Source organism: Lathamus discolor, chromosome 3 (assembly GCF_037157495.1).
Source record: "Lathamus discolor isolate bLatDis1 chromosome 3, bLatDis1.hap1, whole genome shotgun sequence".
NCBI classification, from domain to species: domain Eukaryota; kingdom Metazoa; phylum Chordata; class Aves; order Psittaciformes; family Psittacidae; genus Lathamus; species Lathamus discolor.
The window spans coordinates 9,583,399-9,596,123 of record NC_088886.1 but is presented as its reverse complement, the minus strand read 5'-3'; the positions used below and the strand labels follow the sequence as shown (position 1 = coordinate 9,596,123).

The 12,725-nt window shown below is 39.6% G+C and overlaps 1 protein-coding gene across 5 annotated transcripts in view; it reads right to left on the bottom strand.

Moving 5' to 3' along the window:
• Positions 1-12,725, bottom strand: part of SPATA6 (spermatogenesis associated 6) — a 57,661-nt gene that overhangs the window by 14,543 nt on the left and 30,393 nt on the right. For 2 of the 5 annotated variants that reach the window (XM_065673391.1, XM_065673390.1), the window contains exons 11-13: positions 10,318-10,417; positions 6,543-6,631; positions 1,620-1,824 (exon numbers count right to left, since the gene is read on the bottom strand). In XM_065673391.1, the coding sequence (XP_065529463.1) occupies positions 1,644-1,824; positions 6,543-6,631; positions 10,318-10,417 (370 nt within the window). In that variant the 3' untranslated portion in view covers positions 1,620-1,643. Of the gene's footprint in view, positions 1-1,610; positions 1,825-6,542; positions 6,632-10,317; positions 10,418-12,725 lie in introns of those variants that run through there. The other 3 variants (XM_065673389.1, XM_065673392.1, XR_010611405.1) reach the window with 2 other exon arrangements.

The following is a 12,725-nucleotide window of genomic DNA, read 5'->3' as shown; positions in this document are numbered from 1 at the left end:
GTGGCACATCTTGAGTAAGTTTTACTTTTCACTTCTGCAAAAAAAGTGCACTACTACTTCATAGAGTGACTCAACACTTATCTATAGTATAAGACTGTGCAACTAATGCCCTTTGAAAGCACTAATGTGCTAAATGGCATCAGGGACAGGAAGTTATCAGTGCTAATCCACTTCAACTGGTTTAACAGTTACGAAGAATAGAAATGTCTGTATGCAAGACACTTCCTCTGAGAGTCCCCATTCCTGAAACAGAAGCACAAAGCCTTTCAACATGCTTTCCCACTAGCATAATTGCTCACCAACTGCTTTCTCAATTCAATTACGTTGTCTCAGCACTAAAGGATGGAAGGCAGAGTAGACCAACTTCTTGTTTATCTAGGCATGCTGGCAGGTTACAGTCATATGTTCTGCCATCTGTGCTGCTAGCTTTATCCTTTATCCAATCATAACAGGTAAAATGGCATTGGTGTAACTGAATCTGTTCTCTCAGAGAAGGAGCCATAACAGGCATTTGTTTTTTCCCCCATTCTGAAAGGAAGCAGGAGATGGACACTCTTGCCCTTTTAAAACATTCTGCTTTTCAATACATGGGCAATTTGCCCTGGTCTGCTAATGTGGGATCTGTTCAATGCGAGGCTGTAAAGGTTCCATCTCTGGGGAAAGCATCGAACTGCTGATGAACATTTGGTGGCCTTTAGCAAAAACGATGCTATTTCTGCCAACAGGATCCCAGCAGACTGGGAAGGACAGGCTCCAGATTAGGTGGGATTGTGATGCACGAACTTCAGAAGGCCTGCACAGAGCATATGAGGAGTTTGCTGAGTAGTTGCAGTCTTTCCCCCTCCACACTCTTTTATTATTCATATTGGTTAAAATTACAAGTATATTGGCAAATACTGTGGCTGCATTCAAGAGAAGCTGGAAACTCTCAAATGCACAAGGTGTGTGAAGATGACCTTTCTTCGGATACAAAGGCTGCTGGGCTGTGAGGGTTTCTTTTAAAATTTGACAGTATTAGGAAATTTGTGACTAAAGGTGCTTGAAAGCACTTTGAAAACAGGTCTATAGGTCAGTATCAGAGTTCTCAAAACTAAATAATCCAAAGCCAATATTCTAGAAAACAATTCCCTTTGTCCCACATGGGATGCTTTTAAGACAACGCTCACATTCACTTTCCTTTTTAGACCCCCCCTCTGAACACTATGATATACTGCTTTGTCAGTCAAGTCTGTTTATGTCACTAAATAGCTTTAATTATTAAGTAAGAATTGGCTGCAGCAAAACCCTGAGTTAATATCAGACAGCAATGTCCAGCAGACCTATTACTCTTCAGATATTTTCAAATGAGCCTTCTTTTCATAGTCCCACATGAGTAATACCATCTTGCTTAACTGTGGATGGGCTTAGTTGCTGTTGTTTTTTTGTTTGATTTGTTGTTTGGAGGGTGAGGAAGAGAAGGAAGAGCAAGGTGAGGAGCAGAGTTAATAGATTTCTTTGGCAACCCAGGCCAAAACTCCACTTCTTGAAAACCCTGCCCAACCATAATTACACCTTAAAAATAGAGTACAAATATTTGTTACATAAAAATAGATCTCATAACAAATACGAACACTGCATACTGTGCATTTCCAGGTGAATTGTTATTAGGAGTGTGGTTTTTTGTCTGAAGCAGTGCCAGCAGCTTTTTGGTACATGTTTCTGTATATTTTCTCAAGACTCTCTTCAAAGATGGCTCTGTGAGGCTTCCCTTTGTATACAGATGCACGATTAGACCAATATTCACCATTATCCAAGTGAACAGTAGTGTTCTGCTGCACTGGTGAACTGTCAAAACAAAGGAGAGAAGAAATAAAGAACAAATCAAGATAAGGAATAGGAACCAGAAGCACAAAATCATCAGAAATCACAATGTAGAGCTGCTAAACACAGATTACCTTTCACAAATTGAAATGAAAACTGCACTGCAGCTACTTCTAAAAAATGGGAGCCTCATGTTATTCATACACACAAATTCTCCCCCACTTATCTGAGTGCACTTGATAATACCTCCCAAATAGAAAGCAAATTAATTTTCAAAGAGCATGCAGTAATCTTGCTGTCTATTGATAGGCAGCGTGCTAGGTACTAAGCCTATGTAAGAGCAACACAGTAGGATTTTTGCGTCCTTTCAAGGTTAAAATGTAACCACAAGCAGCTATTTCAATATGAAGACAATCTATCAGAGGTATACTAAATTACTGTGGTTGCAGCTGCAAAGTGCTCTATCGGAAGCATCTTGGATTAAGTATTCTCCCAAATACATTATGATATAGTGGCAATCGAATGTTCCTTCCCCACCCCATCTTCTGTGTCACTGTTTTAATATTAAACACAAATAACAGCCTCATATTTCAGCTGCTTTGAGAAATTATTTCCTGGATCTACGAAGTGAAATTTATTTTCTGAAAATCATTACAAAACACTGACAGAGCTGAAGTATGTACAGCGAAACTTCATGACTATTTGCCTTCTCTTAAAACTTTCAAAACAAAGGCTTGTGTCACGTAATGAAAAGAGCATTTTCCTGTAATAAAGCATGAAACAAGTAGTTAAAAAAACCATAAGCAGAAAATGGCTACTGAGGTGGTATTTTTCACATTTGCCCAAAGATTCAAACACTTAGGACATGTAAAAATTAGGACAGAGTTATCTTCAGCCTTATGTGAATGTTCTCAGTCTGTGAAATGAAACCAGAAATATGAGCTTACAGTGTCCATCTTTGCTTAGGAAATGGATTACATATTGCAGGGAAGCTTTACATTTTCTTACACACATGTAACTTATTAATCTACTATGGTCAAACCAGTACTTAAAACATTGTCCTCAAGTGACATGGTGACATGGACAGTGGGAGTGAGTGTGCCCTCACCAAGTTTGCCAATGACACCAAGCTGTGTGGTTCAGTTGATACGCTGGAGGGCAGGAATGCCATCCAGAGGGACCTTGACACGCTTGTGAGGTGGGCTGATGCCAGCCTTATGAAGTTTAACCATGCCAAGTGCAAGGTCCTACACCTGGGTTGGAGCAATCCCAGGCACAGCTACAGGTTGGGCAGAGAAGAGATTCAGAGCAGCCCTGCGGAGAAGGACTTGGGGGTGTTGGTCAATGAGAAAATGAACATGAGCCGGCTTCAGTGTGCGCTCACAGCCCAGAAAGCCAACCGCATCCTGGGCTGCATCAAAAGGAACGTGACCAGCAGGTCAAAGGAGGTGATCCTGCCCCTCTACTCTGCTCTCTTGAGACCTCACCTGGAGTATTGTGTGCAGTTCTGGTGTCCTCAACATAAAAAGGACATGGAGCTGCTGGAACAAGTCCAGAGGATGTACCACAAGGATGATTGGGGACTGGAGCACCTTCCGTATGAAGACAGGCTGAGGAAGTTGGGGCTGTTCAGCCTGGAGAAGAGAAGGCTGCGTGGAGACCTCATAGCAGCCTTCCAGTATCTGAAGGGGGCCTGTAAAGATGCTGGGGAGGGACTCTTCGTCAGGGACTGTAGTGATAGGACAAGGGGTAACAAGTTAAAACTTAAACAGGGGAAGTTTAGATTGGATATAAGGAAGAAGTTCTTTCCTGTTAGAGTGGTCAGGCAGTGAATGGGTTGCAAAGGGAAGTTGTGAATGCTCCATCCCTGGCGGTGTTCAAGGCCAGGTTGGACAGAGCCTTGGGTGACATGGTTTAGTGTGTGGTGTCCCTGCCCATGGCAGGGGTGTTGGAACTAGATGATCTTAAGGTCCTTTCCAACCCTAACTATTCTATGATTCTAAGTTAGTATCAATAAACACCTGTGACACAATTGAAAGAAACCTTTTGTCAAAGGACTCACAAATGTACTTCTATCTAGCTGCATCAAAACACAAAGTTTTCACTTTAAGAAAGGAAAACGGTGAGGGAAGAAGAGGAAGATGTAGGATCAGTTTTCTAAATTCCCATTTCTAAGTTCCCACTGTCCTGTGAAAACAAAAGAAGGAATAGTTTTTGCTTTTAGATTTCTAACATTCAAATATTAGGGTGATGCCAACCTATACCATGTAAAACAACAAGATCTCAATGTGGCTCCAATATCAGAAAGGAAGGCAGGCCACTTTCACACTTTTTCAAAAGAGCTCCAACACTTAAAAGTCAGTCAGCAGCATGAAGCAAACTTAAACCTGTTCACCATCCCGGAGAGGGTGAACTGTGCTCACAGTTTGGACACAAAGAACCAACCTAGCAAACAGCAAAACTGATAGAAAAGTTATACAGGCCTGTGTTAAATGTAGACAAGTCAATACCCTCAGGACCCACCAACAACTGAAGTTTCACCTCCTCTTTTCTTCAGTTGGTGTTATCTCACTTGTGATGAAGCATTCTCAGGCCAACAAATAAGCACGGTGCTAGAAGTGGCACTTGTAACTATACAAGAAATAACTCTGACACTCTTTTCCCTGGTATTCATTTCCTGCAGGCAGCCTTGTGCTTGACTTTTTCTTTGACTAAAAGCTTGATCTACATGTAGAGACACTCAAAATCCAACCACTTCAACTGCAGCAAAGGAAAGACTCCAAAACCCAACAGTAACTTTCACAGGTTCCTTATTCTGGTACTGACAAAGACTTAAAAAAAAAAAAGACATAAGCTTCATTTTACCTTCCTGTTTTTGGAGGGGGGAGTGTGTACATTTCCATTAGCCAGACCTTGCACATGAGATACTTAGCACTAGTGTGCAAAAGGATACAGCCAAGCTAGAGAAGGGTCCCTCTGTTGCCTCAACTGGAAACCAGCTGAATACCCGAGCTAAGCAACCTGGGAATTACACTCACAAATTGTATTAACAGCAAGACTTCTTCACGCAACTCTTGCTCTGAAATACCTGTCATAGGCTTTTGTTCCCTCATACATCTCCTTTAAGAGTCACAGAAGTTCTTTTCTGAGTGAATCATGTACTATTTCACAAAACACAGACCTTTTCCTTACTCCCAGTGGTTTTCAATCATCTATATACTTTACTGCCAACATTTGGTCGACAGTACCATGTCCTTCTATGAACTTTGTCCTTGTATCCTGTTTATGAGCACTGGGGCAAACACTCAGCAGTCACTTTCCTCGAGTCCTTTCATGCCTCGCCCTTAGTGCTGCTGGCCTCTAAACCCAAGGAGCAGCCTTTTCCCAATTTGAGTGCCACATTTCATATCTCATCACTTCAAGATTCTGTAGTATTAAGGTTTGGGTTTTCTTTTTTCATGGTCTGCAGTTTCAGCATCAACCTCAAAGTCCCAAAGCTGCCCAAAACAAAAACTTGCACTTTCTTTCTCACAAGCACATCCTACAAAATGTAATTGCAGCAGCTGTCAGGGCCAAGGTTAAGGAAGCAAAAAGGCTACACGCAGATTAAAGTAGTGAGCACAGGAATACCAACAACTTCAACAGCAACTTCGCAGACATGTAGAAATCTGACTAACTAGATCCCTTGCACAGAAGTGACTACAATTTATAGGAATTAAAAAAAAAAAAAGCCAAGAAATCATAAATGAACATCTTAGAGCTAACTAATTGCAAGTTGAAGTTTGCTACGATACCCATATTGACTTACCCTCCTTTCAAGTACGAGTCCGGAAGCCTTTGTTACAAAATATTGCATCACAATTATCGAAATAAACCCTATTTATTCTTATGTCAGGACCTCTCAAATCTAGCATCATAGTTCCAGGACTTCTCTCTTTATACAAACAAAATCAGAAAATCCAAAATCCAAACAATCCAAATCCATACAATTCAAAAAACTTTTTACATTACGTGGCATTTTTCCTCCAACAAGCACCCAAAATGTTGTATAAAATACTGTGTGCATACATAGAGTACATCAATATTGATAACTTCTACTAAAGACGTTGTCAAAGCCAATTCAACTGGTGCTTTTAAGTAAAATATTCAAGCAAAACCCTAGTCATAAATGTGAGGAGTACACAGAATAATTAACCTACATAAACCAGGCTTTCAAGATCTCAGGCTTTCAAGATGTCTTCTGAAATATGGCAAGCTGAATCACAAAACCACAGTATATGTATTTGCTGTGTATTTTGAAGCTGCTTCTCTTTTCCAAATGTGTTTTGGAAAAAAAAGAAGAAAACAACCAAACAGCCCGAAGCCATATCACTAAATAAACTCCAATTTATTTTTGTACTCCCATAGGTTTAAGAAAAAATAACTAATTAGTTATTTTTAAAGTGACATTTGCTCTCTGGCTGATGAAATCTAAAGCATGCTGCCCAAGGATCATTTTTATGACCAAGTCCAGCTCCAAAATGAGTGTTTTATGAAGACTATACTGACACACTGCCAAACAGCATGAAAGGCATAATTATAGTTAACTGCATTTTGCTTTTGGTAGGAGTAACTCCTACAGAAGCTTTTCCCCAGTGCAATATATTACATAGCTCAAAATAGGAAGAGGAATTTTTAGCTAAATTTAAAGGGCAATATCAAGATTATGACTGTTCTGTCTTGGCCAGAGAAAAACTCCATACCCGTTCTGTTGTTCCCTCATGGATAAGGGTGCTTTATGCGCAGATTCTCTTGTCTTAGTCAAGCCTCCTTTAGATGAGTTACTCTCATCCTGGAAAAAAAAAAGGAAGAAATCAAATTCTCATTACCTTGGTTTCTGATTACAATGATCTCATTTCAAAAATTCTTTCCATTTAGGAGAAGACTATTAAAGTGCTTACATTTCTTGGGGGAGAAAGGGACAAAGTGTAATGAGCCAAATGCCATTTATGAACACTTTTAATTAAGTTCAGTACAATTCAGCTAATAATTTTCAGGTAATAAACTGGAAAGAATTTCTAGACAATATAGATCTAGAGAACTATGCAGACACACAAGCTTCAGTAATCCCCAACAAACACATGGGTAAAATGTTATGAAACTGCTCACTGCCTTACTTTTGTTTCTTGCAGAAAAGAGGGGAAAAGAACCTAAAACTTATTATTTATTAGCTTTTCTAATGAGCCATCATTATCCATTTAATGCATTTTACCAGATGGAAGCATTCCACACATCTGAATACTTCGATTCCACATACAAGACTGAGAACATACTTAGCCAATTAAAAAAAATATCTATGATACACTTAATGACCCTTCAGTGGTATTCTTAGTAGTCACTAGAAAGCAGTCTGATTTTCTAAATGCTATCTAGACATTAATTAAGCCATATTTGCCTTCTTAGGTAAGTAACAAAGACAACATTTCATGTGAAGGGAGCCAGTAGCTCACCTGAGGCAGGATGGTAGAAATTCCACCACACACAACCACGTTCACTCTACTCTGAAGAGCAAAGGCACTACTTAAGAGGTGATACTAAGTGTGGCTTTCAGCAGAAGCCAGTTGTTGTAAGGATTAGTAAACAAAATCATCTTTCATGCTATAGAAGAAATAACTGGAAACAAAGACTGTGCAGTAAAAATCATCACACTTGCTGGTAACACAAAACTGAGAGAAAAGACAATGAATATAGTGGAAAATGGCAGTAAGATGCAGAGCAAACTGAACGGCAGGTGTATGGATGGGGAAAAACCTAACACAATTTATTGTGGTATAATATGAGGTAATAAGTGTATTTGTAAACAGGCAAACTCTCTTGCTTCAGCAGTCACAGACTATAGAGCACTGAAGAGGAAATGGGGTACAGTGGTAAATAAAACTGCAGCATTTGCCAGAGGCAAATTATGTTGTGGAAAGCAAAAAAAGATGGAAACATTATGGATACTGTCAGAATGTCACAGCAGAAAGCTACAGTGGGCACCCTAAGGAATCTGCAGCAGAGCTCTAGTCACACTAGTTTTATAGAATATTATGGAAACAAAATTTTGGAAAACACAGCTGAATGCTTCTGGGAATAGTTATTTAGCAGAACGAAACAAAATAAGAGATATTTTTTAACCTTTCAAAGTTTGAAGGAGAATCCAGACTGGAGTCAAAATCTACTCGCCACACTGCCAGTGCACTTGATTTACTATCCCTTCACTTTCAAAATGACTCATTTACCTCATCCATCCACTGTGCAACAACTCATTCTAGATTTTGTGCAGTCTGGGGAAGAACAAAGCAATCCTGGTGTATTTTACAGTACTCACTACAAGTAGGCCTGATTTTCATTTTTTTGAAGCAGGTCAGCTGCTGTTAGCACAGCTTTCACAAGTTAGCCATACACAGCCACCAAACACCATGAGACTTCTCTGTAACATCCTCCCATTCCTTTTGCTTGGTGGAAGTAAATGGGGGAAGAAAAATGGTCCTTTTTCAACACTGTTCTGACCATGTTGCTAATTAAAGACTCAAAAATCTTATCCAGTACCCTGATATCTGGATTTTCTTGGGCAGGAAAGGAAACAGAAAAGCATCATCTCTGATTTTTAATCCCTGTGAGTATTCAGCAAGGGTTTGATTCTGGAAGTGACAAGGTGTGCTAACAGAAAGCCAACAGAAAGTACCATGCTCCAAGAATCTAACAACATGCCTGCAAAATGCGTGCATCTGTGCAATGTTGCAGCAACAAGTGAATATCTGTATGTTTTAATCATTCTAAATGTTTTAAATTATATAAGTAAGTAAATAGGAAGAAAATGATGGAATTGTCCTTTATCCATTATTGTACTTAATGGTCTTTATGACTGTCTGAAGAGACCATGTAATCAGCCATCCAGCTGTCCTAATAAACTAGTCAATCTTTTACTAAAAAGTCATGGTCTATTGCTCAAGGAAGTAGTGAAAGACCACTGGAGATAGTATCAGGCTGTGCAAACTTTCATTACATGTAGGTGCTAGACCATAATGAAATCCAATTTCTTATCTTAAGTTCATTGAAACATCAGAGAAGCATTTGACATGATTTGTACCTATTTTGGAGTAACTGAGAGAGAAAAGTGTGATGGGCATCTTCTATTTGAGAGGCAGCAGCTCACAAGACCACAATGTTGGTATATAAACCCAGGGAGGTACAGCATGAACTAAATCAAACAATCTTAGCATGCATGAGAGAAGCGATTTTGAGTTTAAAACAAAAAGGACAACAACTAAGCTGAAAATGAAGACTGAACAGAAAAGAGAAAATAGATTAAGAAAGCATGCAGGCAACACAAAGAGCTGCCGAGGATGGCTGAATTTGGGGAAATAAATAAATAAATAGAGACTTCAGAGCTGACTTTTTTTCTGTACATCTTGAAGCAGTGGATTGAGACAACATCCTTCACTCTGCCACAAGTTTACTGTAGTAGGTGGAGTCACCGTGTCCCAGCCAGCAAAGCTCATGTGCCAGTGTGTTACATCTGCTGTTCCTGTGTTGAAGTGTGAGGTGGTGGGACAGGCTTCCACACTTCTCACTGACACAGTAAACTACATCAGAGGAGAAAGGTGGACAGCTGGGGACAGTAGTAACTTAAAGTTGCAGGACCATTCAAAAGCAAATTTCTATCAACACTCCCTTTTTTCTAAGAGGAGAAACTGAAGCAAAAAAAGATGTCTTTCTCCACTTTGGAAGACTCGTATCTTCTAACCCATCAATAACATTTGTGTCTTATGACAGTCAGACAAAAATAGTCATTTTATCAGAGCTCCTAATCTTAATCTTACCTAATCTCACCTTTATATCCTTTTATTTTACCTTTCTTCTACCTCACCTCACACTTAAGACCCTGAGTCCTTTGCAGATGAGCACTACTGTTATTCAGTTTGTATAATGCTTTGGGATTGTGCTGGGTCACAACTGGGTTTCTTAAAATCGCAATAGCAAAAATTTTTATCTGTCTAAAACCACACTTCAAAATTCCATCAGTCTCAAGGACAAGATATTCTGATCCCGGGCATAATCTTATTAGATAAAGAGCTCTGCTCACCGAAAGTCATGTAATTAAGGGAAAAAAAGCACACATCTGAAGAATAATATTAGCTCTATAAACAGCTGGATACAAGCAGCTGCTGATGTGCAGCTGCACAACATGTTAAGCCTTAATGTTCTACAGATCTGTAACATATTTTTTTTCTTGAATTGGAAGTGGAAAACTAGATATATATATAAGAAAATATTTGTTCTCAGTAACCCATGAAAGGGTTACCTACAGCAACTACACATAAGCAGGCTACTCAAAACAGTGTGAAAGAGTTCGGCTTAGGAACTAGATCCATATTTCTACAGTCAAGGCTGCCTCAAAAGGACAATATTATAATAAAAGCAGGACTGCAGGTACAGTTCTCTTCCTCAGCCATCTTGGAGAAAAGAAAGGATTTAGTTTGCAGTCAAACTCACAAATATTAGGCGCTGTCTAGCACTGTGTGTCCTCAAAATATTTTTCACTCTCGTGTGGATCTCCTCTCCATTTGCTGGTAAAGGCCAACCAGAGCTAAATCTGGAAGAGGAAAAACAAAGGGAAGAAACATTTCCTTGTTGGAAAGCTCAAACATGCTTTAGACTCAGGTTTGTTTGTGGTTTTTTATTCTGTTGTTGTTTTAAATCATGAAGCATGCATTACTTCTTTCTATTTGGAACATACACAATGTTTAGGTTTGTTTCTTTTGCTCCTCTGGGGTACAAGTAAAGAGCGATTTCAAAGCAGTGCACAATACCAACAAAAGATGTGAAACAGAAAATGTTGATGATTTTGCAACTTCAGTAATATTTCTGTAATGTCTGCATTGTCTCTACGGTATAGAAAAGCTATACAGTTATTCTGTTCTCAGTGATCAGGTTTTATTTTACTCTCTTTAAAGGAAGTATAATACACATCAAATTCTTTTCACTGGAATAAATCAACAGGAAGATAACCCCAACGAGTGCAAATTGGAAAGCCTATGGAGTAAAAAAGTTGCAAATTCACAGTCTTTATTTCACAAGACAGAACTGCATTTTAAGTTGCTTTTTTAAATTAAAAACCAGGTAGCTTGCTTGATATGAGCGACTTCAAGCTAACAGCTACTTTGGGATTTTATCCTTCTATGCTTTGCAGCACATTTTTTCCCGCTTTTCTAAAACTCAACCCCCTCATAGAATCATAGAATAGTTAGGGTTGGAAAGGACCTTAAGATCATCTGGTTCCAACCCCCCTGCCATAGGCAGGGACACCTCACACTAAACCACGTCACCCAAGGCTCTGTCCAACCTGGCCTTGAACACCGCCAGGGATGGAGCATTCACAACTTCCCTGGGCAACCCATTCCAGTGCCTCACCACCCTCATCTGTCTCAGCAAGTTCAGAAGCTTCCTGAAATTATCCTGGGCTGCATCAAAAGAAGCCTGACCAGCAGGTCAAAGGAGATGATCCTGCCCCTCTACTCTGCTCTTGTAAACCCCACTTGGAGTAAGGAAGAAGTTCTTTACTGTGAGGATGGTGAGGAACTGGAAGGGGTTGCCCAGAGAAGTTGTGAATGCTCCATCCCTGGCAGTGTTCAAGACCAGGCTGGACAGAGCCTTGGGTGACATGGTCTAATGTGAGGTGTTCCTGTCCATGGCAGGGGGGTTGGAATTAGATGATCAGAAGTTTCTTTCCAACCCAACCCACTCTATGGTTCTATAAATTTCATATCAATAGTTATATTCAGACTGTTAAGGGAGGCAAGTAAGATTTTAACAATAGGATCATTTACACACTGAGAACCTGACTTTGTACGAGGAAAATAAAAGCTCACAGTGTGGTATCACGTTATTACAAATGCAGGTCACCGCGCAAGCTGTGAGCTGGCAAGCCATACCAGTGCAATCTGAGCTGGTGGAACAACAGCCAACAGCAGTACTGGGCTGCCATACTCTGGGTGGATTAGGAGCACAAGAAACAGTGACATGTTTTGATAGCTGGCTTCACAAATTTGATGCAGCGGAGAAACATCCTGACTCTAAACTCTGAGATTCTACAGTGGGCTCTGGATGGGTTTGTGGGACTGGGACTGCAAGCCCCTCTGCCCTCTTCTCTCCAGTTTATCTATTCCGTACATTATGCAGCGTGTCACTCTGAAATCCTCAATCTTATCATACCTGGCTTAGTTTACCTTCATCAGACTTCCAGAAATTTCAATACAGCTAAAGAACTGCACAGCTCTTTCTAAAAAGGACAAGTCAAGTACACACAGAAAGCTTTAGTACAAAACAAGTAACTTGTCAATGTTAAAATTAACGGAAGCAGGATCCTGAAAATAGGAAGTGCCAGTCTGCCTTGAAGGTTAAGGCAACACAGGGAGTTCTTTGCAGTCTTTTGAATCATTCATTCTACTACCAGAAAGAAACAGAAATGTAAGTAGAAAGTGACCACTTCTCTGCTTTTAAGTAACTTTCTTCTATTTTCTTGTATCTTATCAACTTATTTGGACTCACTTATTACTGCTTACCTTTATGAAACATATATCTCTGTTCTAAACAGCCCCAATATTTTCAGACTATTTCTGAGTTTCTGTAAATTAAATTGCCTTTTTCTGAATGCCAAGAAATGACACAATATTGGAAGCATGAATCATATATCTATATGGGGATGTATTCTCCACATTTCTAATGTCATTTAACATTGTTTATTATTGGATCATTAAAGGCAAGAATTTTTATAAAACTGGTTATAACAATTGCATTAGCATCCTGAACACTAACAAATAATTTCAAACCCTACAGCATGTATGGCAAATCCATACTGTTCAATTCCTTTGCATACTAGAATCTAACGATCTGTTGCATGA